Source organism: Grampus griseus (genome assembly GCF_964374135.1).
Source record: "Grampus griseus genome assembly, chromosome: 8".
NCBI classification, from domain to species: domain Eukaryota; kingdom Metazoa; phylum Chordata; class Mammalia; order Artiodactyla; family Delphinidae; genus Grampus; species Grampus griseus.
The window spans coordinates 103,466,627-103,493,627 of NC_139002.1; the positions used below are offsets into that span (position 1 = coordinate 103,466,627).

General features: G+C 56.3%; 1 protein-coding gene across 2 annotated transcripts; it reads left to right on the forward strand.

The window, feature by feature from the left end:
• Positions 1-4,755: 4,755 nt before the first annotated feature.
• FRMD8 (FERM domain containing 8) lies at positions 4,756-26,757 on the forward strand. Of its 2 annotated transcripts, XM_082660518.1 has the most exons (11): positions 4,756-4,881; positions 5,186-5,270; positions 6,278-6,445; positions 9,146-9,247; positions 9,592-9,650; positions 9,780-9,946; positions 12,430-12,654; positions 14,988-15,111; positions 16,031-16,174; positions 22,217-22,421; positions 25,047-26,757. In XM_082660518.1, exons 2-11 carry the CDS (start codon positions 5,186-5,188, stop codon positions 25,163-25,165), a joined length of 1,398 nt encoding a protein of 465 aa, XP_082516644.1. In that variant the 5' UTR covers positions 4,756-4,881; the 3' UTR covers positions 25,166-26,757. The 2 variants fall into 2 exon arrangements, with proteins under 2 accessions (XP_082516644.1, XP_082516645.1); XM_082660519.1 differs by lacking the exon at positions 6,278-6,445.
• Positions 26,758-27,001: the final 244 nt, after the last annotated feature.

Consider the following 27,001-nt stretch of genomic DNA (forward strand, 5'->3'; position numbering starts at 1 on the left):
TGCTCCGGAGAAGCATGGTTTTCGGCACAGTTTTATGCCTTGTCAGAACAAAGAACATCAAACAAGTCAGGGAGACATTCCTTCATGGTTTCTAAAAAACAGATCAGCACGTACATAGAGCGTCAGTATGGCCTTGGCGCCTGGGAAGTGAGACTTATCATCGAAGGAGCACCAGCATTGGCATCCCAGGAAGAGAGGCACTTAATCTTCTATTTATTTATTTGGCTGTGCTAGGTCTTAGTTGCAGCCTGCAGGATTTTTAGTTGCGGCGTGTGAACTCTTAACTGCGGCATGCGAGATTTAGTTCCCTGACCAGGGATCGAACCCGGGCCCCCTGCATGGGGAGTGTGGAGTCTTAGCCACTGGACCACCAGGGAAGTCCCTAATCTTTATTTTTAATGTGGACGTTCTTTGCTTCTGGTCAATGCGCCCTTTTCTCTAATGATTAAAGCAGATGTACAGTGTATGCTTGGTAGGCCACAAATAGGCTGTTCCAGTTAGCATCACGTTCAAGTTAACTCAGGTATAAGCCATAACTCAGGTATGAGCCATAACTCAGGTATGAGCCATAACTCAGGTATGAGCCGTAACTCAGGTATGAGCCATAACTCAGGTATGAGCCGTAACTCAGGTATGAGCCGTATAAGCCATAACTCGGGTATGAGCGTTTCCTTTGTTAGTGTCCACATTCAGGACCACATCATCCAGGCCACGTTTCTGACTTTCTCTGGCAACCTCACATCGATTCCTATGACGTAAGGCCCGGGAGACAGCAGTGGTGGGGATGTGGTGGCAGGGTGGGATGCACACATGCTACCGGAACACAGGGCAGGACAAGGGGGCAGACCCGTGGATGCAGGCAAGGTGCTGACTGCAGGTTTGGCTGCAAATGCAGAGAGAATGGCGGCATACAGATGTACCACGTTCTTCACATCAACAGCCATAAAATATTCCGTCAGATTTCTATTCTCAGGAATGCTGGGAAGTTGGGGCCTGGGGTGGGGTTGAGGAGGAGGGGGTCTTCTCTCAAGGGCACAGAGATCCAGGGCTCAGGCACCACTGCCCAGAGAAAGCTGTGAAGTCCCCAAACGTGTCACCAACCCCTGGAGTTGCCTTGACCCCTCCCTTTCTCTCAACCTCACCACCATTCCGTGAGGAAACTGCGTTCATGTTACCTTCCAAACGGATCCCGAATCCAACCCCTCCTCACCTCCTCCACTGCTACTGCCCTGGCCCACAGCCATCATCACCTCCACTTGGATTCCTGTCCACAGCTGGCCTCCCTGCCCCCACCCTGTCCCTCCCACCCACCCACTTCCCCTTCCAGTCTGTCCTCCACAGCAGTCAGATGACACAGTTGAAACTGAAGTAGACCATGTCTCTGCCCTGCTCCACACCCTGCAATGGCCCCATCCTGCTCAGACTCAAAACCAAAGCCTTCCAGGGACTTCCCTGGCGGTCCAGTGGTTAAGACTCCACGCTTCCACTGCAGGGGGCACGGGTTCCAATCCCGCTCGAGGAACTAAGATCCCGCAACCCACACGTCGCCATCAAAAAAACCCTAAAAAAACAAAAAGCCAAACCCTTCCTAGGCTCCAGGTGCCCTCAAGGTGCCACCCTGGCTTCCTTCTCTTCTTCCAACAGGCTCCCGCCCCCAGGCCTTCACCCTGGCTGCTCCCTCCTCCAGTCGGCCTCCTCTGGCCTGGGCTCAGACATCGCCTGCGCAGTGAGCCCGCCCTAACTGGCTCGCTGAATACTGCCATCTGCCCCACCTGCCCAGCATTCCAGGTGCCCCTTCCCTGGCCCAACCTTTTCTTTCACTCATCACCTTCTGACACACTATGCAATTAACTTGCTGTCTGTCTGAGCAGGGATCTCTGGCTGTTTTGTCCACTAATGTTACCTTAAAGGCTTAGAACTACGTGTGGCACAGTGTAGGCAATGAAGGAGAAATGAATGCGTGGACAAGTGAGGGAACAGCATTAGTGAGCTGCCCTGCAGCCAGCCCTGGGTCTCCAATTCTCTGTCCCCATCTCCAATGGGCCCCAAAGAATGTAAAGTCCTCCAAATACCCCCAACCTGCCCCTCCAGATCTCTTACAGCTCTTAGTTTCCCATCAAATGCCCAAGGACCAGCCCTGCTGATGCTTCTCCTCTCCCGCTGCTGCCAAAGCAGAACACATCCACCCCCACCACATTCTCACGGGTAGACAAGTTCTAGGAAGCAGGGTTCCATCTCTGACCCCCTCCCCCTAGAGCTACCCAGGGCCCTTAGGGTTGCCCCCAAAGACCTTCCCGAGTACTGGTCTCTCGCGGAGGGCTGGGCTGTTATCCTAGCTCTGCAGCTCGTTCTCTCCTGAGTGATGCTGGGCAATCCCTCTGTGGGCCTTTACTGTTTGCAGAAGTAAAGGACCAGCCCAGCAGATTGCTGAGTCTAAGGCCTCTTGGCTCTAAAGGCCTTCAGGCTGCCCTGTCACTTCAGAATGGGTCCCACTCTCTTCTCTAATCCCACCACACCTCCCCAGTTCAAGGGAGACCCATTGCCACTCCCCAGAGGCTGGCAGAAGGGCAGCCCCACCCCTGACTAGCTCTTCTCCAATCCTCCAGCAAGATCCACCAGCTTGACCCTCTGTCTGCCGGAGCAAAGCTCCGATCTTGACATTCTGTAGCTCACGGCCTCCAAAATGGCCTCACTGTCTGCTAAACACACCACAGCCCTACCCCTGGTGTTCATGCCTGCCCCTCCAGCCCCGCCCCCCGCACCAGGTGCACCCCCACCTTCCCACCTGCTGTGCTCTGATGGCCCAGGGCTTCCCTGGTGTCCTAACCATGCTCCCACACCTCCCGCTACCTGGAATGCCTTCAGGAATCTCTTCCAGCGCCGCTCCTCGCTGGATCTGGGTTCCAGTCTCCTCACCACCACCACACGTACTGCCAGACGTCAGCTTTGTTACTGAACCTTTATGATCCTGTTTTCTCATAAAATGGAAATATGATACTCACCTTTAGTGTGTTATAAAGATTAAAGCAGTTAGAAAAGGGTCCAGCACATCGTACATGCTCCGCAAATGGGAGCTACTATTGTTCTCATCTCCACTCCGAAGGTCCATGAGGATGACATGAGGAAACACACGGGAAAGGGCCCAGCATACAGTAGGTGCTCAGGAATTGAGGACGCTGCTCTTCCTGCTTGTGACATTTTATAGCTCTTAAGGCAATTCTGTCATCTTATGTAGCTTTAAACATGCATCTCTCGGGACTTCCCTGGAGGTCCAGTGGTTAAGACTCCGCACTCCCAATGCAGGGGGCCCTTGTGCCATCCCTGGTCAAGGAACTAGATCCCGCATGCCTCACGGTGCAGCCAAAAAACTAAATATTTAATTAAATAAACATGCATCTCTCCTGGGCTTCTTTCCCTCTCCTCTCTCCCTCCACTCCCCAGTGAAACCCCTGAGGGCAGGGGCCACGTCTCACCCAGGTCTCCATCCCCTGCCCCAGCCCAGGCCACACACCCAGTAAGCACTCAACACACTGAACTGTGTTCATACTTCAGTCCAGCTGGTTTAGGGAGGCCACCAAGCCACTGTGGCCTGTCCCAGAGCTGAGAACCTGGAGGGAGATGCCGATTCCCACTGCTCACATCTGAGCTTCCTTGAGTCCTCATGTCATGCTGGGAAGGAAGACATGATGTAATGGGCCAACTGTGGGGGCAGCGTGGGTCCCGCAGGTCAGGCAAAGAGCTGTTTCAAATACTGAGGAAACTTGGACTGGGTTAGGAGCTGGAGCTGCCTTCCAATGCGCTGGAATCAGGGCAGGGCGAGCCCTCTACCTCCCACCCCCCCCCCCATCCCCCAGCCCATTGTTGTCACTTAGAACAACCTCTGGCTACTCTGGCTTAGGAAGGCGCCGTATGGACCTGTTTTTCTCTCTGAGGCACCTCTACACCTCAGGCACACACATGCTGGCCTTGCCAGGACATACATGTTAGTGACATGAGCCTGGGGATAAGTGGTTTCACACCTGCTTCTTCGGGGCCCCAATGCCTCTCCCAGCCTGCGAACGACGCAAGGTGTCCCAGGCTGTGTGTCCCAAGATAGTGAAGGCTCATGTGACTGCTCCCTGGAATAACAGGTGTGCCCAGCCTGGATCTCTGACATGTAATTTGAGGATCTCTGGAGGTCATCGAGTACAACCTCTTCATTTTACAGAGGGAACTGAGGCCCGGAGGTGAAGGGGCTTGTCCAGGATGAGCGGGGACAGGGACCCTGTCCCCTGACCACCGCGGAGAGCCTACCACCCCTCACGGCCTCGAGGCGCTGCAGTAGAGGCGGCGGCTTGCGTCACCTTTACCCAACGCCCAGCACAGTGTGGCTCCTTGATACGCAGCCACGAAGCATCTCCCTTTTACAGGTGAGGGGACCGGCCCAAAGTCACACGCGTTTGAGCGCCAGAGATCGCGCCCCCATTCCCGATTTCCTTGAACCTTCGCCACATCCTGTTACCGGCCAAGAGACGGGACCCTTGTTTGTGTGGGCCACTGGCCCTCCAGTCACTCGAGTAGGTGGCGAGGAACTTTCGCAACGCAGGCACAAGAAGCTGGAGGCGTGACGCCGGAATAGGCGCGAGCGGGCGAGGGGCGTGAGCGCGTGGGCGGCAGGCAGGGCGCGTGCGCGGCGGCCCCGAGCTCCGATTGGCTCCTGCGGGCCGGAGAGGCGGGGCCGTGTGCGGCGCTTCCTCCGCCTCTGCTTCCGCGTAGCAGCCCCGGGAGCTGGAGCCGAAGTGGGTTTCAGAGTGCCGCCGGCGGTGAGGCCGGGGCAGCAGCTGGCGGCCGCGGTCAGGGCAGGAACCTGGACTGAGGCGAAGGGCGCTGCGTCCCTGCAAGGTGAGAGAGCGGCGACGCCCTGCACGGGCCCCCGCCCCGGACGGGGGTGCGCCGTGCCGTGCCTGGGCACCCCGGCGAACCGAACTTGACCCGTCTTCTGACCACCACGGCCCCGACCCCTTCCACCTGCCCCGACCTCCAGTTGGCTGAGGACTCCCACCCCTGACCGCGCTAGTCAGCACACCAGTGCTTCCAGCCCTGGTTGTTCACCTTCGTAGATCAGTTCGGGACCCCTTCCTTACTCAGTGAGAGCTTGAAGGGCTCCGGACTCTCCACTAGCTGCTTTTTCTCTTTCCCTCTGCAGATGGACGGAACAGAAGGCAATGGGGGGCAACCCGGCCCCGCTGATCGGTCCCATCGGAGCAGCGTGTCCTCCGTGGGAGCCCGAGGTGGGTCCCTGTCCCCAGTCTTCTCCCCGCTGTACCCTCCTAGGGCCCCAGCCCTGAGGAAGTGGCCCTGGTTTGTCATCTCTTTCAGTGAAGAGAATCTTATTTATTAATTAACAAATAAGGTCTGTTGAGGTGTGGAAAAGTGACAAGTCAGTCAGGTATTAGCTATACTTTGCACCTGAGGCATTTGACACACTGACTTTCTGAAATCGGTCAACTAGCCAGAGGCCAGGCAGGATTGGAACCCCGAGTATATTGGCCTCGAAGCTGAGTGCTTCTTCATGGTACCTGTGGTTCCAGTGATGGAGAATTGAATCTGGCTGCTCTTTCAAGGGTCTCCTTTTGGCTCCAGGCTCCAAATAGGCATCCCACAGGCTGTCACAAGGGAACACTCAACTTTTTGGATTGTACTTCTGTTTAACACTGAAAGGCCATCGTGTTGAGTCCTGAGTCTTAAAGAGTCCCAAGGAAGCTGAGCGCTGGAACTGGCTTTACCCTGGGGTGGCCTTGAGAATCCTCTGTCCCCATGTTAGCTTGGGCCAGAGGGAGATAGTGATTTGCTTAAGGATGATAGCTCTCTCCCTCCCTGCTTGATTTACTAACTACTGTAACCTCAGGATGGGTTCAATCTATCTCTGCCTCAGTCCCACCTGTAGAATGTTCTCCTTCGGGGGAGAAGCACACCAGAGTCCTTGGGGCTGCCAGGGGAGTGTGTGTGGGTGCAGCAGCCCTAATTTTGAACTTCTGGGGGTTAGGGTGGGTCTAGGCTGGTCCCTGGGCTGGAATTGCTAGGTTTCTGGGTGGTTTGAGGGTCTTCAGTAAGTCCTAACAGACAGCACTCTTCACGGGGTCCTTAGGGGATGCCGGGGCTCTGCCTCTGGAATGTAGCCTTGGTCACCCTAAGGGTTGCAGGGTGGGGGCTGCAGCCCCAGAGCGGGGAGTGGAGGGCGCCTGGTTGGCATGCCTGGGCAGTGGGCCCAGCTAACCCTGCCTGGCCTCCATCGCAGCAGCCGACGTGCTGGTGTACCTGGCGGATGACACAATGGTGCCCCTGGCCGTGGAGAACCTGCCCTCGCTCACTGCCCATGAGCTGCATCAGGCCGTCCGTGAGGTCCTGCAGCTCCCGGATGTTGCCCTGGATGCCTTTGCGCTCTGGCTTGTCTCCCCTTTGCTGGGTAAGAGTTGGCAGTGAGAAGCCCAGGGGGAACGGCTGGAAGGGCGCTGACCAGTGGGGAAGGAAGGGGCAGCTTCTGGAACCTCTGGCCGCTATACATCGGGGGAAGGTGGGACATGTTTGTGTCCTGGAGCTGGCCGTGGCTTTCAGGACCCAGAGCCCTGAGAGGTGGCCTGGCTCCTCTGCCCCCGCCTCTCTTTTCTTTGTGCTGGAGGCAGAGGAGGGGCCAAGCCTACCCCTCAGCCTCAGTGCTGCTGGAGCCTGCACATCAGGAGGAGTGGGGGCGGCGGACAGGGAGGGAGGGGGCGCGTGTTCACCGAGCACGTGGTCTGTGCCACAGCCTGAGCTGGCATTTTGCAAGCAGAGTTTCACCTTATCCTCATGGCCCAGCCTGGTCACGCAGATGAAGAATTGAGGTTTGGAGCCATGGGACCAGTGAGTGGTGGGACCAAGATCAGAATGGAAGCCTGGGTGGCCCCCAGCCAGCCTCCTTGAGCTGCATCCTGCTCCGTGGAGGCAGGGAGGAAGGTGGGACCCGGCCCAGGAAGCAGCCACCCCTGAGGATGGGACTTTTCCTGAGGGTGGGGAGGATGGGTGGGAACCCAGCTTCTCTGCAGGGGGCCTCCAGCCTTGCCTGGTTTCTGGCCCGTGATCACCCTGTCCTGCCCTTTCAGGCTGAGATCCCAAGGCGGGCAGGTGGAGTGGGAGTGAGGGCAGTGGGAGCCCTCCAGCCCGCAGGCCTGGGGGACATGAGGTGGGGGGGAATGGGGAGCTCCCTGGGGCCTCAGAATAGGGCTTCTAGCCTGCTGGCTTGGTCAGGAGAGGGGCCAGGAGAGGATGCCCCAGCTGGTGCCGGGACCACGCATGTTTTCTGCACTCATTCCCCTCCCTTGTGGAGCAACAGGGGCAAGAAGGGTGTGCCTGGTCCCTGGCCCCCTAGGAGTTTGTGCCTGTGCCCTGGAGGGAGGGTATGCCCACTTGGTCGGAGAGGGAGTGCCTGTCTCCCCACCCCCACCCTCTAGTGGGAGCTTCCTGCCCAGCTACTGCTCTCGCCCACCCTCTTCCTGCTGATCCGTCTCTTTCCGCTGCTCCCCACCCAGCTCAGCTGCCCCTCCTTCACCCTTCTGGCTGTTGGTCAGGACCGCGGGCCCCTTGGCTCGTGTCTCTGCAAAGCTGGGGGTGGTTTCATGGGGCCCCTGCCCTACCTCAGGCTCCCTGTCCCTGCAGTGGGGCAACTCACTTCCTCCCCCACTCCCTCGTCATCGCATTCCTGCTCCCCCTTCACCGGAACATGAATGGGCTGCCTGTGTGGCCCGTGGGTCACCCTGGGGCACCGCCCCATCCCAGAGGCCCCAGCACAGAGTCAGCGCCCGCTTTGTTCCCAGGCTGGGTTCAGGAAGGCTGAAAGGCCGCTTCAGCTTTGACTTGGGCCCTCAGAGCTGTTGGTCCCGCACCACGCCCGGAGTGGGTGACATATGCCCCAGGGACGGGGTGCTGTCTGCTGGAGCCGCCCTTCAAGGTGGATGTTTGGGAGGGTTTGACCTTCTGCATGCCATTGTCACTCTGCATGGAACAGGGCTCCAGGAACTGTCAGTCTCGTTGGGGTGACAGCCCCCAGGCAGGAAGGCCCCATCTGGAAGCGTGGGACGGCAGGGTCAGCGCAGTCCTCTTCTGATAACGGGAGTCCTCTGAGCTGCTGGGGCTCGGGGTGAGGCTGGCTGGGGACCGTGGACAGTGTCCCGGGGTCCCAGCTAGCCACTCACCTCATTCGTCTCACAAGTATGTGCAGAGCAGCCCGCCCACAATCTCGTACTGGGCAGAGAGCTAGACGCTAGGGGTCGGGTGAGGAACAGGAGTGAAAGTGTCCCTGCCCTCAGGGGACTCACGGTCTGAAGTGTGCCGGGAAGGCTTGCCAGGAGCAAGTTGCCAGGAGTGCTTCCTGGTGGAGCCACTGATCCTGGCGGCAGCTGGGTGGCACGGCGTTGAGGCAGGGAGCTTGCAGGATGGAAGATCAGCTGGAGCCCAGAGCCCCCGGGGGAGTTGCTGGGGTGGAGGCTGGCGGGGCAGAGGCCCAGGCAGGGCCAGGAGCAGGGGAGAACAGCCCCTTGGCCCTTTGGGCCTCAGTTACCAGCTTTGGGCTCTGCTTCCTAACGGCGGTGCTGGAGCCATCTGTACCACCGGCCCCAGCACCTTCCGTCTGCCACAGCCTCTCAGCTCCAGCCCATCCTGGGCACAGTAGGGAACAGTCAGAGGCTGACTCTGCCTGGAACCTGACCCCCTCTCATTGCTGTGTGGCTTTGTTTTTTTTGTTTGTTTGGGTTTCTTTTTGTTTCTTTGGCTGAGCCACACTGCATGCGGGATCTTAATTCCCAGACCAGGGATCGAGCCCGCGCCCCCTGCAGTGGAACTGCGGAGTCTTAACCGCTGGACTGCCAGGGAAGTCCCTGTTGTGTGACTTTGGACACACCTTAACTTCTCCGAGCCTCATTTTTCTTCTCTGAGCCTCATTTTCATTGGATGAAATGAGGGTAGGGTTATTGCAGGGCAGTTGCCTTTAACCACTTGAAATGGTTCTGGACACTTTGTGCCTACTTCAGTTAATATTGGTCATGACTGCGTCATCGTTGCATTGTTGTTGTTGTTAGTGGGTGGCAGTCGCACTGGTCAGGGCTTCATGGCCGCTTCCCCTCTCGTCCTGCAGAGGTGCAGCTGAAGCCCAAGCACCAGCCCTACAAGCTGGGCCGCCAGTGGCAGGAACTGCTGCTGCGATTCACCGACGCTCCGGACGATGACGTGGCCATGGGTCAGTGCTGCTGCCTGTGCGTCCCTGTCTCGGGCCCACCGGGGTCTGGAGCACGGACCCCGGGCCCAGCCAGGCCTCCCCTGGCAGGTGGAGCTGCCCTGGCTGAGAGGCAGGGCCGGCATCTCCCCCAGAGGAGGGAGGGATCCCTTAGAGGAGCCCCGGAGGGGTGGGCTGGGGGCACAGTGAGCAGCTTGCGATAAGCCACGCCCCCTATCACTGGACAGCCCGGGGGTTTTCTGAGTGGTGGTGGAGGAGGCTTGGGGAATGGAGACTGGGCCAGTCGGGGAGAGGGCAGAGCTGGCTGCGTGGGGCGGCCGGCCGGTGACCCCCTCCTTTCTCCCCAGATGAGCCTTCCCTGCAGTTCCGGAGGAACGTGTTCTTCCCCAAACGGCGGGAGCTCCAGGTGAGGCAGGGATTCCCAGGCGGTACCACCCAGGTCTGGCGCCCTGTGTCCAGCCTCCCCTTGTCCTGACCCCTGGACACTGGTGCCCCTCCCAGCTGAACCACCCTTCCCTGCCACACCGGCCTGCAGATCCATGACAAGGAGGTCCTGCGGCTGCTCTACGAGGAGGCCAAGGGCAACGTGCTGGCCGCTCGGTACCCATGCGACGTGGAGGACTGCGAGGCCCTGGGCGCCCTGGTGTGCCGTGTGCAGCTCGGGCCCTACCAGCCTGGCCAGCCCACTGCCTGTGCCCTGAGGTGAGGGCCAGCGTGACCTGAGGCAGGGGCCCGAGGTGGGGAGGGTGACCTCGGAATCCTGGTTACAAGTGGTCTTGCCAGGTCCTGGAGTCAGGAGGCCCTGACGCTGTGTGACCTTGGGTGAGTCACCCCACCTCTCTGAACCTCCTTTTCCTCGTCTGCTCTGGGCTGAGGGGCCTGGGCAGTGGGAGATGGGGGAAGTGACGTCCGTGAGAGGACCCCCAGAGGTGTGTGAGGGTGGAGCCCGGCCTCCGTGTGAGGTCAGGGGGAGTTGGGCTTGTTCTTTTTGGGGGGTCGCAGCCAGGGTGTGGCCAAATACTGAGTCCCAGTTGTCAGTGACAGTCTCACTTAGTCTCGAGCTCCAGGGATGAGGCCCCATTTCCCGGACGTTCCAGTATGCCGGCTCTGTGCTTCCTACCATCTCTCTAGAAGCCGTGCTCTTTGCTGTGTGAATTGGCAGGGCCTGGGGTCGTGACGATTGAGCTACCCTGGAAGCAGACCAGGCTGTCTCTGAGCTCCGTGGACAGTGATCTTAAGGTTTAGAGATATTTCCAAAGAAGATGAACTTTTTTTTTTTTTAAACTGGTAACAGTTATGTAGCCTTTTTTTTTAATTTTTTAAAAAAACTTACTTATTTTATTTATTTTTGGCTCCATTGGGTCTTCGTTGCTGCACGCAGGCTTTCTCTACTTGCGGCAAGCGGGGGCTACTCTTCCTTGTGGTGTGCGGGCTTCACTGCGGTGGCTTCTCTTGCTGCGGAGCGCTGGCTATAAGACGCACGGGCTTCAGTAGTTGTGGCGCATGGGCTCAGTAGTTGTGGCTCGTGGGCTCTAGAGCGCAGGGTCAGTAGTTGTGGCACACAGGCTCCGCTGCTCCGCGGCATGTGGGATCTTCCCGGGCCAGGGCTCGAACCCGTGTCCCTTGCATTGGCAGGCGGATTCTTAACCACTGCACCACCAGTGAAGCCCTGAAGATGAACTTTGAACACAGCCTGTCCTAGACCCAGGGCTCTAACCCACACCAGCCCTTCAGGGTACAGTTGTGTTGCGGGGGGAGGATGCACAGAGACAGGGCCCTGTGTCGGGGCCCAGCAGGGGCTACCCTGGGCTCAGTGGAGCCTGAGTGATCCCAGCTGAGCTGGCTGGAGGCTGGCAGCCGTAGAAATCCTGGCTCTCGTGATAGGCATGTCTGGTCCTATTGCAAGTGACAGCAAATCCAGCTCAGACTATTTGGACTTGAGGGACTTTGTCAAGAAATGGACGGGTCTGGGGTGATTGAGGTGCAGGGGCTCCAGTTGGGTACCCCCAACCTGCAGATCCTGTCCTCACTCTCCTCGCCCAGCCCTGTGTCCTCTGGGCCAGCTCTCAGTCAGACAGGCTCTTGTCTCGTGGTGGCCAGGTGGCCACAATAGTTGCACATTGGCAAGGAGAGACCTCATCCCTCACGTGACCAGAGTTCTAAGACTCATCTGGTGACTGGGCCCACGTCCACCCAAAGGAGACAGAGTGGCCAGAGTGCTGATTGGCTGAGGCCCAGATCCTCCCTTAGGACCTGCCATGAGCCTGCACAGATGCTGTGGACTGACAGTGGGAAGGCGGGATTTCCAATGACGAGTGGGCGCTGTGGCTGGAAGCAGGGATGTTGGGGGACAGATGATGAAGATGCCTACGGCAGCCCTGAGAAGTGGGGGCAGCCCCCTGGATACCCCTCCTCATGCCGCCCTGCAGTTGGGCCTCTCTGGGCATCAGGGTCCTTCCTTGCGTCAGCCCTGCTGCAGGGCCAGCCATCCCTTCCCATGGCCCGGGGTGTTGGTCCTCCAGAAGCCCCTGCGGGGACCCCTCCCCTCTTTGGTGACAGTGACAACCTCGGCCATATTTGTTTGGCACCCACCACATGCCAGGCGCCTGCCGGCACCCGTCCATGTGAGTAGGGATCCGTGTCCTTATTTAAACGTGGAGACGTAGACTTGGAGAGGGCGCTCACTGCTCCTAGTCTGGGCCCTGGCTGCAGTCCACCTGGAAGGGCCAGTGCCTGGCCAGAGTCAGGGGGCTGCCTGAGGGGGAAGAACGGTGCCGTCACGCCAGGATGCTTCCCGACTCTGTGTGTGTGATTGAAAATGCCCTTTCCTTCATGAACCTGTGCTGATGAGTTGTAGGTTGGTGGTTTTTTTACCTCCCTATTTGGCAGAACAGAACATTGATAGCTCTAGGACCACTTCTTGGTTGCGAAATCACCAGTTTAGAAACTGAAACCTTCCTCTGGCCACAGTCTGCTTCTGGGGTGGGCCTGGTTTCAGCTCTCATCCCGGTCTCCTGACTTCTCCTTCAGGCCTCTCATGCTGCAGGGTTCTCGGCAGTGGGCTCTCCAGGGGTCCGTGTGCAGGGTGCCCCCTGCCCTCCCCACGCCCTGGGAACCTCGGCGCCTCCCCAGCCTGCCGGCATGGAGCCGCCCTCATGCTGGGCCCTGTTTTCCTTCCTTCACAGGGAGAAGCTGGACTCCTTCCTCCCTGCCCACCTCTGTAAGCGGGGCCACGGGCTCTTCGCTGCCCTCCGGGGCCGTGGGACCAAGGCCGGAACTGGCGAGCAGGGCCTGCTGAACGCCTACCGCAGGGTGAAGGAGGTAGCCGGCAGCGAGAGCGAGCACGAGGCCTCCCTCAGCCCCCACTACCGCGCCTACCTCCTCAAGTGCCACGAGCTGCCCTTCTACGGGTGAGCGGCTCCCTGGCCGCGGCCACAGCCCCAGGCCCACTGTCCCTCCCTCAAGACCCGTGAGCCCATCTCCGTTCCCGCTGAGCTCTGTCCTCACGCGAGGTGTGTCCGGATGCCAGCACCTGGGGCCCCGCAGGTCCCAGGCTGGACACTCGTCCTCCGCCTTCCCCATCACGGGCTAGGACACCAGACAGGTCCTCTCCTTCCTCCTGCCGCAGCCACGTGGTCCATGGACCTGCCCACCTCCCCCTCGGCCAGATCTCATTCATGCAGGCACGTCTAGCCAATAGCTCTTGTGTGCCTACTGTGTGCCCGCACCCTCTAGGTGCTGGAGACCTCAGTAAACAAAAGAGACCGCCATCCCTGCCCGTGAAGAGGCCGTTCTAGTGGCGAGAGAGACAGCAAGCAGTAGAAGCCGAGAACAGACTACAGGGGGGCAAGGGAGCAGCTGGACGGCCCGTGAGGACAGTGGCCGTACTCCACAGGGTACTGTGGCTCAGGCCGCATGGCGGTACCGCAGGAGGGGAGACGCGGCCAGATTCCAGAGACGTCGAGGGTGGAGTTGAAGGAATTTGCAAGATGTGCAGTACAGGAGGTGAAGGAGAGCAGGCAGAGAGGACTCCAGGTTTCTGCCTGAACAGCTGCAGGGTGGCCTTGTCATCAGCTGAGACAGGATGGTGTGTGGCGGGGGGCAGGTCAGGGAAGTTCGGGGGCTTGTCCTTGAACGTGTTGATTTTGAGATGCTCTCCAGCGACCCAGGTGGCGATCCTAGCGGGCATTTGGGTTTCTGAGTCTAGACTTGGGTAATGGGTGAGTCATCAGCATGCAGGTGCTGTTTGAAACCAGGAGCCCCAGCAAGTGAGTGTGGACCAGACAGAGAAGGAGCCCGGCCAGCAAGGCGGGAGGGTCTCCACCAGCCCGGCGAAAGGAGGTGTTGAGGAGGAGGGAGTGACCAAGCCTCAGGTGCTGCTGCTTCAAGGTCAAGTTCAACAGGTCCCGAGTGGCTGATAGTTGACCTTGGCTCCAGCATCTTGGGAGTAGCAGTGGGTGGAGGACAATGAGAAAAAGAATCAGTGAGTGTAACCAGCTCCTCAGGAGCTGCGCTGTGAGATGGAGCCCAGAGGCGGAGCAGCAGTGTGGGTGTGGGGCAGCAAAAGGTCTTTAGCTTTTATGGTGAGCGAGATGCATGTGGCCGCTGTTTGGGTTGCTTCAGTTTCCTCAGCGGATTAGGAGTCCCAGCCCTGAAGCGAGCCTGTGGGAGTCTTCCTGGAGTGGGAGCACCGGGCCGTGCTCTTGGAACTGAAGGTAGAGCGTGCTTGTCTCCAGTCCTGTCCTCGGGGCTGCAGGATTTTTTTTTATATATATAAATTTATTTTGTTTTTTTATTATTTTTGGCTGGGTTGGGTCTCCGTTGCTGCGCACGGGCTTTCTCTAGTTGCAGCGAGCGTGGGCTGCTCTTTGTTGAGGTGCACGGGCTTCTCATTGCAGTGGTTTCTCTTGTTGTGGAGCACGGGCTCTAGGCACGTGGGCTTCAATAGTTGCAGCACGCAGGCTCAGTAGTTGTGGCTTGCGGGCTCTAGAGCGCAGGCTCAGTAGTTGCGGCACGTAGGCTTAGTTGCTCGGCGGCATGTGGGATCTTCCTGGACCAGGGCTCGAACCCGTGTCCCCTGCATTAGCAGGCGGATTCTTAACCACTGTGCCACCAGAGAAGCCTGGGGCTGCAGGATTTAACTAGGGCTCTGGCTTAGCCAGGGCTGAGGGGGCGTGTGGGCGAAGGCCCAGGGCAGCCAGAGGAGAGGAAGAGGCCGTGGCCGGGCAGGATGGAGGAGGGACAGCTCAGCGGGTGGGTGTCCTAAGGTTGATGCGCCCTTTCCCTTTCTTGGTGTCGAGTCCTGAAGCTGCTTCTCTGCCTGGGCAGCCCCTGGGGGACGGTGGGCAGCGGGGCTCTCCCAGCCTCCAGCAACCACAGCCTGCAGACCCTGAGCCCTTGGGCTCCTGGCTGTTCCCTGAACGTAACTTGCTCTGTCCCACACCCGGGTTCATGCTCTACCCTCTGCCTGCAGTGCCTACCCTTCGCTGTGCCACCCAGTTCCTCCTCCTGCCTGATCAGCTCAGATGCCACCACCTCCATGAAGCCTCCTTCTCGCCGCCCCCTCAGTTTCTCCCTCCCCTGGGGTGGGTTTCCATTTAACTTCTGTCACCCAAACAGCTTAAGCTTCTCAGGTGCCTGGGACAGGGGCTGGCCAGAGCATTCCCTGGTGGGTGAACCCAGACCCTAGGCCATCTGTTCTCGCTGCTGGAGGGGACAGCCTAACCCCACTTTCCCTCCCCAGGTCTGCCTTCTTCCACGGCGAGATTGACAAACCAGCCCAGGGCTTTTTGCACCGGGGAGGGCAAAAGCCAGTGTCTGTGGCCATCAGTCTGGAGGGTGTGCATGTCATTGACAGCAGGGAGAAGGTACCTGCTGCTCCTTCAGGGTGGGACCTGGAGTGGGGGCCTCACTGGAGAGGAAGGGAGTGGGGTCATTACCCAGGCCTTCCTGGTTCCCTTGGGCTTCTGGCTGGCCTGGGAGCAGGTGGGCGGCCTGTCTGGCCTCCTTCCCTCAGATGTCCCTGGGGCTTCCACTGTCATCCCGGGGGCTTCCCTGGGTCTGCTGTGGGTCAGCTCTCCTGCCCAGCCTGCTAGGCAGGGCGGTGGCGTGGACAGGGAGAGGCTGCAGCTGGAGACAGGTGGAGAGTCTGGTAGGGCCTGGCTGCTCTGCCTGGCCAGTGGCTGGAGACTAGCTGGTGGTTTTCCAAAGAAGCCCTGGGAGCTTCTCCTGCGGGACTGGGGGCCCTCCTTCCTGCATTTGGTGCTGGTTGTCTCGGCTGCCTGTGTAGGAGGTGGTGTCGGCAGCCTGCCCTGTGGGCCTCTCTGCGCCTGGACAGGGGTCCCTGCTAAGCCAGCAGAGAAGTTTGGGGGAGACTTCTGGTTGTCCCCAGGGAGGGATCCCAGCCCTTCCTGGGCATCTGTGCCCCAACATGCCGGGCCCACATCCGGCCTCCTGCTGAGATGCTAACCAGCTGATCGCAGGGGAAAGGCCTCCCCTCCCCACCTTCCTTTCCCCGAGTCACTACCCCAGCTGTCAGGAGCTTGACCCACTGATGAGAAGTGCGTGGTTTAGGGGGTCTCATCCTCCCTGGACCACAGCCTCCTTTGAGGGTCTGATGGAAGCGGGGCTTCTTCTCCTGAGAGAAACTGACACCTGAATTTAGGCTCAGCCTTGGAGGTAAATAGCCTGGCCAGGTGTATCCTCCTGGCGATGCCCGCGTGGGATGGGGCAGGGGAGCAGGCCTCTGCCCAAAGGAGTCCAAGCTCTGTGTCTCCCGCTGGCCAGCACGTCCTGCTGGGCCTGCGCTTCCAGGAGCTGTCGTGGGACCACACCTCTCCCGAGGAGGAGGAGTCTGTCCTGTGGCTGGAGTTCGACGGGGACAATGAGGGCACACCGGTCAACAAGCTCCTCAAGATCTACTCCAAGCAGGTAGTGGTGGGTGTTGCCTGCACTGGGGGTGGGGATGGGGGTCGGGGAGGGTGTGCTCAGGGGGTCCCAGACTATTGGAGGCTCCAGGCTGGGTGGCAAGGAGGTGAGAGGGCTGCTGAGGGCCTGGGGACCAGGGGGCCAGCTCCTGCTGACTGGGAGCCACCCTTGCGGGTTCGGAAGGCCTGGCCAGGTGGTGGGGCAGTGGTTGGTGGAGGGCTGCCCGGTACTGTGTGACCAGCCCGCACTGGCTCCCTCGGTCCTTGAGACCCCGTGAGCGGGGCTCTCAGGTGACGAGCAGGCATGGAATGGCTAAGACCCCTCTTTGCCTTTGTTTCACTTTCATCCATTGGGCACCTGGTCTTCCCAGCCAAACCTTCATCCCCGCCCCTTCCCCTCCCACCCTGGTTTCTCCAGAGAGCCCTTCCAGGACTCAGGGCCTCCTTGCTCTCCGCCCCAAGCACAGAGACGGGCTCCAGGGACTCCTGTGAAAGCACGTGCCCCCTCCTGGGGGCCCACCACAGCCAGGCTTCTCCCGTTGCTCCCTCTACGCCTTCCTTCCCACCGCTGCACCCACTGCTCCAACCCCAGCAGCCTCTGCCCTGCTACACCCGATACCCGGTGCCTGCTCTTGCTCCTGCAGGCTCCCCTCCTGGGCCCTACAGGCCCCTCCCACCTCCTGCCCTTCTCCCCCTGTCTCCCCTGCTGGGCCTCCTTTCCAGGGCCTCGCAAGGGAGTTCTCTCCCTGTCCTAGCTCTTCCCTCTCTCGTCTTTGAACACTCGGCCGTCCCAACCTTTATGCTGATGACATCACATTTTCTACATCACTCTTAGTTCTCCGATCAGGGATCAAACCCATGCCCCCTGCAGTGGAAGCGCGGAGTCCTAACCACTGGACCGCCAAGGAATTCCGTAGAGTTCTTTTTTAAGTAAACATTTTATTGAATTATAATATACATGTAGAAAAGTGCCCAGCTCTTTTTTTCAATATATAAATCTATTTATTTATTTTTGGCTGCGTTGGGTCCTGGTTGCTGTGCACGGGCTTTCTTTAGATGTGGCAAGAGGGGGCTACTCTTCGTTGCCGTGCGCGGGCTTCTCATTGCGGTGGCTTCTCTTGTTGAGCACGGGCTCTAGGCGCGTGGGCTTCAGTAGTTGTGGCACGTGGGCTCAGTAGTTGTGGCTTACGGGCTTTAGAGCACAGGCTTAGTAGTTGTGGCACACAGGCTTAGTTGCTCCTCGGCATGTGGGATCTTCCCGGACCAGGGCTCGAACCCGTGTCCCCTGCATTGGCAGGTGGATTCTTAACCACTGCGCCACAAGGGAAGCCCCCCAGCTCTTAATCTCAACAAATTTCCCCAAAGAAACCCATGTAACACCTTTCAGATTAAGAAAGACCCCTTGAGCCCCCTCCCAGCCTTGCCCCCACCAAGGGACCTCCGCATCCTGACTTGTGTCACCCCAGAGTCATTCTGCCTGGTTTTGAGCCTTAGGGCAGTGGGTTCCCACAGTGTGTTCTGTTCTGCCCGGTGTCTTGCGCTCAGCCCTGTGTCTGTGAGCTCCATCCTCGTCCCCACTGCAGGTGGCAGTGCTTTGGTCTTTCATGCGGCTCTCGGGTGTTCCCACATGTGAATTTGCTGCTGTTGACTTTTCCATACCATAGCGGACGGGCACTTGGGTCTCCAGTTTGGGACTGTTGCAGACAGTGCTGCGTGGTCAGTGTTTCACATGTCCTCTGTGTGCGCGTCCAGGTACGCGCCCAGGAGCCGACAGGCCGGGTCACAGGCAGGTGCTGTGCTCGGCGTTCACCCACGGTGGCTGGATGCTGGCTGCGGCAGTAGTTAGTACTGTCATCGTGAACGTTCAGCCAGTCTGGTGGGTGAGGAGGAGTATCTCCTTGTGTTTTCTTCCTTTATTATTTAGTCACTTTATTGAGGTATAATTTACAATAAAAGTGAGTTTTAACACGTTCACACACCCTTGTAACCACTGCCACCACAGGCAAGCTATGGAGGTGCTTAGATACATCCATGTATCTTTCTAGAGGGGAAATGTCTATTCACGTCTTTTGCCCATTTTTTTTTTCTTTTGCCCATTTTTTAATTGGCATTATTTCCATCACCCCCAAATCTCCATGTGGTTTTAATTGACAACACACACACACACACACACACACACACACACACACACACACACACGCACACTAATGAGGTTGAGCATCTTTTATGTGTGTATCCACCATCTGGATACCCTGTTCCTTGAGGTCTTTTGCTAATTTTTCTTTGGGGTTGTGCTTTTTTTTTTTTTAATTGTTTCGTACATTTTGCTTCTGATTTAAGACTCACCTCTTCACCCGCTACTTGACAGCTCCCCTTAGCTATCCCTAGAGTTCAGCTTTCTCCAGAATGTCATAAACACGTGCATCATAGTTACCCAGGAGAAATGGAGATATAGGTCCACACAAGACTTATACTAAGATATTCATAGCAGCTTCGTTTGTCATAACCAAAGAATTGGAAACAACATAAACGTCTGTCAACTGGTAGATAGATAAGCAAATAGTGGCCCAGCCCTGCAGTATCTATACTGTATGCAGCCTTTCGAGCCCGGCCTCTGTCACTAAGCTTCAGGCTCCTGAGATTCGTCCACCTTTCGTGGTGTAGCGGTTCGTTCCTGCTGCTTGTTGAATAGTATTCCGTTGTATGGATACACTGCAGGTCAGCTCTTCACCCACTTGTTTGGGTTGTTTCCTGTTTGGGGCTTTTGTGAATAAAGCTGCTCTGAACATTTGAGTACAGGCTACTGTGTGGGCGTGTGCCTTCATTTCTCTTGCATAAATACCTAGGAATGGGATTACTGGACTGTATGATAAACATATAATCAGCTTTACTAGAAACTACCAAATGGTTTTCCAAAGTGACTGCACCATTTTGTTATCCCACCAGCAATGTCTGAGAGTCCCAGTAGCTCCGCATCCTTGCCCAGCACTTGGTGTGGTCAGTTTTTGTTTGTTTGCCATTCTAATAACTGTGTGGTAGTGATAAGTCATTGTGGTTTTAATTTGCATTTTCATAATGACTAATGATGTTGATTATCCATCCGTGTGTTCATTTGCTATCCATAGGTCTTCTTCGATGGAATGTCTGATCAAATCATTTGTCCTTTTTTTTTTTTTTACTTTTTTTTTTCTAACATCTTTGTTGGAGTATAATTGCTTCACAATGGTGTGCCAGTTTCTGCTCTACAACAAAGTGAATCAGCTATACATACACATATATCCCCATATCTCCTCCCTCTTGAGTCTCGCTCCCACCCTCCCTATCCCACCCCTCTAGGTGGTCACCAAGCACCGAGCTGATCTCCCTGTGCTATGCGGCTGCTTCCCACTAGCTATCTGTTTTACATTTGGTAGTGTATGTATGTCCATGCCACTCCCTCACTTCGTCCCAGCTTACCCTTCCCCCTCCCCATGTCCTCAAGTCCATTCTCTATGTCTGCATCTTTATTCCTGTCCTGCCCCTAGGTTCTTCATAACCAATTTTTTGTTGTTGTTGTTTTTAGATTCCATATATATGTGTTAGCATACGGTAATTGTTTTTCTCTTTCTGACTTACTTCCCTCTGTATGACAGACTCTAGGTCCATCCACCTCACTACAAATAGCTCAATTTCGTTTCTTTTTATGGCTGGGTAATATTCCATTGTATATATGTGCCACATCTTCTTTATCCATTCAGCTGTCGTTGGACACTTAGGTTGTTTCCATGTCCTGGCTATTGTAAATAGAGCTGCAATGAACATTGTGGTACATGACTCTTTTTGCATTATGGTTTTCTCAGGGTATATGCCCAGTCGTGGGATTGCTGGGTCGTATGGTAGTTCTATTTGTAGTTTTTTAAGGAACTTCCAAACTGTTCTCCGAAGTGGCTGTATCAATTTACATTCCCACCAACAGTGCAAGAGGATTCCCTTTGTCCATTTTTTTTTCCTTTATCCATTTTTTAAATTGGGTTGTTTTCTTACCAAGCTGTAAGAGTTCATTATATATTCTGCCTACCGGTCCCTTATCTGATATATATTTTGCAGATGTCTTCTTTCAGTCTATAACTTGATGTTTTTTCCTAAAAAATGTCTTTTAAAAAGATGTTCTTAAATCTTCCAGTCCATTTATTTTATATCTCCATTTATTTGTCTTTGATTTCTTTCACTAACATTTTATGGTTTTCAGCATACAAGTCTTGTGCATCTTTTATTAGATTTATCTCCCCCTCCCCCTTTTTTGGTGCTACCAGAGATGGTACTATTTTTAATTTCAATTTCCAGTTATTCATTGTGGTGAATAGAAATGCACCTGATTCTGTTACCATATATCCTTTTATCCTGTAACCCTGTTGAACTCACTCACTATTTCTAGTATCTTTTTTGCAGATTCTTTGTGATTTTCTGTGTGGACAGTTACATTGTCTATGAACAGGGACAGTTGTATTCTAACTTTCCAGTCTGTTTGCCTCTCAGTTGTCTTGGCTGATAGCACTGCCTCGGACCCCCGTTACAGTGGTGAGTAGGTGTGAGCAGACATCCTTGACTTGAGGGGAAAGCATTCAGTCTTTTTTTTTATATAAATTTATTTATTTCTTTTTGGCTGTGTTGGGTCTTTGTTGCTGCTTGCGGGCTTTCTCTAGTTGTGGCGAGCGGGGGTTACTCTTAGTTGTGGTGTGCGTGCTTCTCATTGCGGTGGCTTCTCTTGTTGCGGAGCGTGGGCTCCAAGCGTGCGGGCTTCAGTAGTTGTGGCACGCGGGTTCAGCAGCTGTGACGCGCGAGCTCTAGAGCACAGGCTCAGCAGTTCTGGCGCACGGGCCTGCGGCATGTGGGACCTTCCCAGACCAGGGCTCGAACCCGCGTCCCCTGCATCAGCAGGCGGATTCTTAACCACTGCGCCAACAGGGAAGCCCAAGCATTCCGTCTTGCTCTGAGTAGGTGTGGTGTTAGCTGTGTGTTTTTCATAGACGCCTGTCGTCAGGTTAAGGAAGTTCCCGTCCATTTCTAGTTTGCTGAGTTGTATCCCGAGTGGATATTTCATTCTGTCGGATGTGGCTGAGGTATAACGGCAGCGTCCCCGAACCTCAGGAGCATCAAGCGGTGTTAGAGAAACTCAGAGGGCTCAGGGCCTGTCCCCACCGGCTGCCCGCTGCCCAGCGCCCCTCTCAGCTCAGCGCAGTTCCCTCGGGGAGGCGAGGAGGCCGGTGTGGAGCCCGGACCCGCCTGTGCACGGTTCCCTGCCCTGCTCTCCCTGCGCAGGGCAGCTTGTGTGGCTCTGGGGAGGCCTCGGGCCACCCCATCGGGCAGCTGGGCACCAGCTGCCCCCTTGGCCTCTGACCCTGCTCCCCAGCGGGTTCTCTTAGGACACGCGGCAGGCATCTGTTCACCTCAGTCCCTGCTGTGTCCTGCCGCCTGCAGCGGGGTGACACTTCATAAACACATGCTGCCTAAGCGACACCACCTGCTGGCAGCTTTCTGTCTGTGGGTCTGCAATCCCCTGCCATCCCCGCCATATGGTGCCCAGACCGTGCCCGCTGACATCTGGTCACATCACCTTTTATGTCAACATGCATAACGTTTCCAGTCTGTTGAGAAGACGTCACTTTAGAAGAACGTGCCCAGAGGGAGCCGCTTTCCCCGCCCGGTGACCTCACCACCGCCTTCTCCTTGACTGCGGGTTCTTCTCTCAGCGAACGCACAGGCCCAGAGAGCCCTGCCCCCTCCTCCCTCCCGACCTGCGCCTTCTAGCTAGAGTGTTCCTTCTTTCCCAGCCCATCTCTGACCCCTGAAGTCCCCCCACATGGGAGGCCTCCCCTGCCTCTGGCCCACAGAGCACACCCCCCTTCCTTCTCCTTGCGTAAAGCGTGTTGGTTTCCTCATTGCCTCCCCCACCAGAGGGCAGGGGGCTGTGGGTTCGGTTCATCTGGCTCTGCAGCAGGTAGGGAGAGGTGGGCCTGGGCCAGGGCTCCCCCCGCCAGGCCTCACGCCGGCCCCCTCTCCTCCCCAGGCCGAGCTGATGAGCAGCCTCATCGAGTACTGCATCGAGCTGAGCCAGGCCGCGGAGCCCGCCACCCCTCAGGAGAGCGCGGCCGGCCCGGCCTCGGCCCCTGGCTCCTCACCACCCCCCACTCAACACCCCCAGCTGCGGAGGCAGGGCAGCGTGGTGTGCAGCCGGATCCAGCATCTCTCCACCATCGACTACGTGGAGGAGGGTGAGTGACCCCCTCGCGGTGTACACGTGTACCTACGCGCGTGCACACGCACGCCATGGGGAGCTCTGGAGGGTAGGGAGGTGGGGAGCAATTCCAGACCCGGTGAGTTAGCCTCCAGCGGCAGGACCTGGCTTGGGGCGTGGGGGGCAGGCTGGGCACAGGTGTCCCATCGTCTGAGCTCTGCGACAGGGAATCTGAGGCCTCTGGGGCTCTGGCAGTAAGAGCCCTTCTCCGTCCCTTCTCACTGCTGCGTCCGCAGACGTGTCCAGATGTGAAAAAGTAGAAACTACCAGTGTCTGTTATTAAAGGTGTGGGTACAGGAACGATGGGCCCACACCCTGTGGGATCAGTGCAGCTGGTAAAGATGCCATACGTACCCTAGCACACTGTGGTGTCTTGGATCGAGTCCCAGAACAGACAGCGGACATTGTGGAAGAACAGGTGAAATCCACAGGTTTGCCGCTTAGTTGATAAAGCTGTACCAGTGTTCTTATCTATGACACAGACCGTGGTAACAGCCGGACCGTGCTGACACAGGAGAGGCTTATGAGGATATGCAAGCACTCTATGTATTATCTTTGCAACTTTTCTGTAAGTCTAGAATTATTCCAAAATAAAAAGGGTTTTTTTTTTTTGGTTTTCAAATGGCAAGAGGTTCACAAAATAGCACTGAGTAGAAAAAATCAGGTACTAGGAGAAAATCAGGCACGAGTACTAGGTACTAGGTGCTCATTAGCATGCGAGACAGCGTCCACGTGCACAAGGAGGGAGGGACCCCTTTGCAGCCATCAGCTGCTGTAACTTTCCTTTTTTCTTCGTGCTTCGTTCTGGCATTTAAATTTTTACAAGCATGTCATTTTTATCATCGGAAAAAGCAAAATAATTTATAATTTTTCTCTGACACACTTGTTACCACAGTTGCTGTCTTCCTCTCCTAGTGAGCTCAGCCCCTTCCCCCGCCATCCCCTGTTGGTGGACATCATAGTTACAGTTGACCCTTGAACAACACCGGTTTGTGCTGCGCGGATCCACTTACACGCGGGTCTTTTTCAGTAGTAAATACTGGTTGGTTGAATCGGTGGATAAGGAGGAACCACGGGTATATGAAGGGCCAACTGTAAGTTATACCCAGATTTTCGACTGCGCAGAGGGTTGGCATTGTCCTAGGGCTGACTGTAGTTCTCAGCTACTACAAACAACGTACCTGTAGCCAAATCCTTACCTGGAACCTGAACTGTTTCCTCAGGATAAATTCCTAGAAATGGGGTTGCTGGGTCAAAGTGTGTGCCCACTGTGCCCGTCCCAGGAGGAAAGGAGGCACCTGCCTTCCCCACCCTCACCCACGATGGGTGTTACCGTCCTGAGGGGCGGAGAACTCACTGGAGTTAGGGTTTGGATGCTGGTGAAGTGGCATCGTTTCTACACGCTTGATCACGTACAGTTTCTTCCTGCGTTGCTGTTCATTTCTGTTGCCTGTTTTTCTTTTGTGGCTTGAGTTTTTAAATTAACGTCTTATGTTAATATGGTGTATTTGTCAGAATTAATGAACCGATATGATGCAGTATTATTAACTAAAGTCCTTAGTTTTAACCTAACGTCCTTTTTCAGTCCCAGGGTCCCATCCAGGACACCACCCTACATTTGGTTGCCATGTCTCCTTAGGCTCCTCTTGGCTGTGACAGGTTACTCAGACTTTCCTTGTTTTTTGATGACCTTGACAGTCTCGAGGCGTACTTGTCAGGGATATCGTAGGATGCCCCTTTATTGGAATTTCTCTTACGATTTTCTCATTATTAGATGGGGTTATGGGTTTGGGGGAGGAAGATCACAGAGGTAACATGCCATTTTTACTACATCATATCAAAGGTACCTTATCAACATGATTTATGACTGTTGATATTAACCTTGATCACCTGGCTTGAAATTTTTAACTTTTAAGAAGTCTTTTTAGGGACTCCCCTGGCGGCCCAGTGGTTAGGACTCCAGGCTTCCACTGCCGGGGCCCTGGTCGGGGAACTAAGATCCCGCAAGCCTCGCAGTGAGGCCAAAGAAAAAGAGGTCTTTTTATCTCATTGAGGGTTACCTTCAGCCAGTAGTTTGTGTTATAGGTATTTTGTGGTTTTGGCCTGTTCTTTTTTTCTTCTTCTTCTTTTTTTTTTTTTGTAATTGAATTATAGTTGACATACAATATATTATATATTGTGATATATATAGTGATTTTGACAAACATAGTGATTCAGTATTTTTATATGTTACAGAATGATCGTAAGTCTAGTTACCATCTGTCACCATACAGAGTTATTACAATATTATTGACCATATTCCATATGCTATATATTACACCCCTGTGACTTACAGCTGGAAGTTTGTACACCTCTCTGGTCTCTTCTTGAACAGGTTTAGACAGCACAGCAGGCCCAGCATCAAATGCAAACCCTGGTGGCCTCTGATTTGGAGGCTGGCCACCCACCCCACGTGTCCTGTCGTTGGTGGGAGAGCTGGGGTGGGGCTGAGGCTCAAAGCCGGCAGGAGTGAAGAGGAGAGCTCATCCTGAACAGGCTCCAGAAGGGGCTCCCCTGGGGCTGGGCCCCCTCCCCTCAGCGTGTCCCTCTTGCTCCCCGACAGGTGAGCAGATCAAGCGGGTGAAACCGAAGCGCAGCACGTCCTTCTTCAGCCGGCAACTCTCCCTGGGCCAGGGGACCTACGCCGTGGTGCAGCCCACCGAGAGCCTGGAGCAGGGCTGAGGGCCGCGGTGCCTGGTGGGAGGGCGCGGGGGCAGCCCCCGGGCGTGGCCCAGCATCATGCTACCTGAGGGGGAGCGCTGGGAGGAGGGCAGCCTCAGCGTGTGGACAAGTCACTTCTGTACCCGGGACACTGCCCGGGCTGCGCTGTGCAGAGCCAGCTGGGGGCAGCCGCAGGATCCCTCCTGCAGCCTGCCTGCCCTCCCTCTGGACGCTGGGCCCCGCTGCAGTCTCAGGACCAATCTGACCAGGCACCGGCCGCCCCCTCCCACCCAGGGACTCGCCTTTGTGCCCCTCTCAAAACGGACAGTATCCCCTGCCCTGAAGTCCCCGCTGGAGGCAGGTGTCCCCACTGGAGGAGGAATAGGGCTCAGGACACTTGGGCGTACTATGTGTCTTTGGTCTTTCCCCTGGACTTTGGTGACCACATCCCTGCATTCCTTCTGCTGCATTCCAGCCCACACCACCAGGCTGGGACGTGGCCCTGCGGGGAGAGGGCAGGGGGCCTCCCTGGACTGAAACACAGCAGGAACAGCGAAGGTGAGGCCCCCACCAAGCCCTCCCCGGCTGGGTGAAACTGGATGGCCCCTGCGCCCCTCACTCAGGCCTCTTTTGCGGGCAGGAGACACTCTGACCAGAAGGAAAGTGTGCTTGCTCATCTTTGGTGATGCCACTGTGCTGGGAGCTGGCTGTCCTGTGGACCAGCAAGTCCACTGGACCCACGGTCCACACCCGGAGGAGCTCCCAAACCCCCTTGGGCTTCAGGTTTTAGTTTTGATCTTTCTTTGTCTGCTTTGGTTCCATGAAGCCTGTGAACTTGGGCAACTCACAAGGTTGCTGCCACCAGCCTCAGAGCCACTGGCGCTCCTTCCAGGATGGCGCTGTGGTTTCACCCAGCCTGAGCCAGGGGGCCGGCCCATGCACGGGAAACCCCAGGACGGGAGTGGTCTCCTCCTTCCTGAGGACCTTGTAGGTAGGCTGGATGTGGCCTGGGCATGGCTCTTCCCACACCCGCCTGCCTTCCCCCAGATGAGCTGGCCACGGGGAGGGCCTCCCAGCCCTCGGGCTCCTCCGTGGTAGGTCCCTGGCTTTCATGAGCGCTTCCTGGGACTTGAGGCAGTCCCAGCTCAGCACAGGCTTTGCTTTGTCTTCCCTTCCCAGGGGAGAATGTGGGAGAGGAAATGTGAACCTCTTGTCTCTGGATTTCCAGTCACCTCCTTCTCTCTTTGGTGACTCTTGAGCATTCCAGATGTTTCGAGGTGGCTTGCCTTTCAGCAGTAGGGACTGTTATCTGTCAATACACAGGCGTCTCCAGTCCTTTGGAACGTCCTAGCCGTAGGACACCTCATCTCTCCTCCTGGAGCCCCTCCCCGGCTCCCAGCTCACTGTTCTGATGCCAGGTGCATTCTTACCTGATGGGTTGAGGGGCCTGGCGGGGGGGGGGGTGGGGCGGTGGTGTACACACAAACTACTTGTTTTGACTCTTCAGCCTCTTTTTCCTATTTTCTTAGCATCCACTGTACCTTAACTTTTTCTGCCTGCCCTTTCGGGCAGAGCAGTATCTTACTAAGTGTCCTTCGAATATTCTTATCCTTTCGTATCATGTGACTTATCAATAATAAAATCAATTTCCAGCAAATTTTGGGGTGGTTTATGGTGTGAAATAACGAGAGTGTGTTAATTACAGCCTGGGAGTTAATTATAGGCTGTGTATTGGGATGCAGCCCGCTGGGCTTGCCAAGCTAGACACAGGTGGAGAACCCAGAGTAAAGCTTTTTAGTCTCAGCGGTTGGTGAGGGACTCCCAGGGTGGGAAGGTCCAAGGGGGCTTTTGGGGTTC

Excerpts from the sequence above, each read along its gene's own strand:
- FRMD8 (XM_082660518.1), top strand. The coding sequence starts at position 5,186 with ATGGACGGAACAGAAGGCAATGGGGGGCAACCCGGCCCCGCTGATCGG. Across the intron at positions 9,947-12,429 it reads CCCACTGCCTGTGCCCTGAG|GGAGAAGCTGGACTCCTTCC; the intron begins GTGAGGGCCAGC and ends CTTCCTTCACAG. Across the intron at positions 16,175-22,216 it reads TCAAGATCTACTCCAAGCAG|GCCGAGCTGATGAGCAGCCT; the intron begins GTAGTGGTGGGT and ends TCTCCTCCCCAG.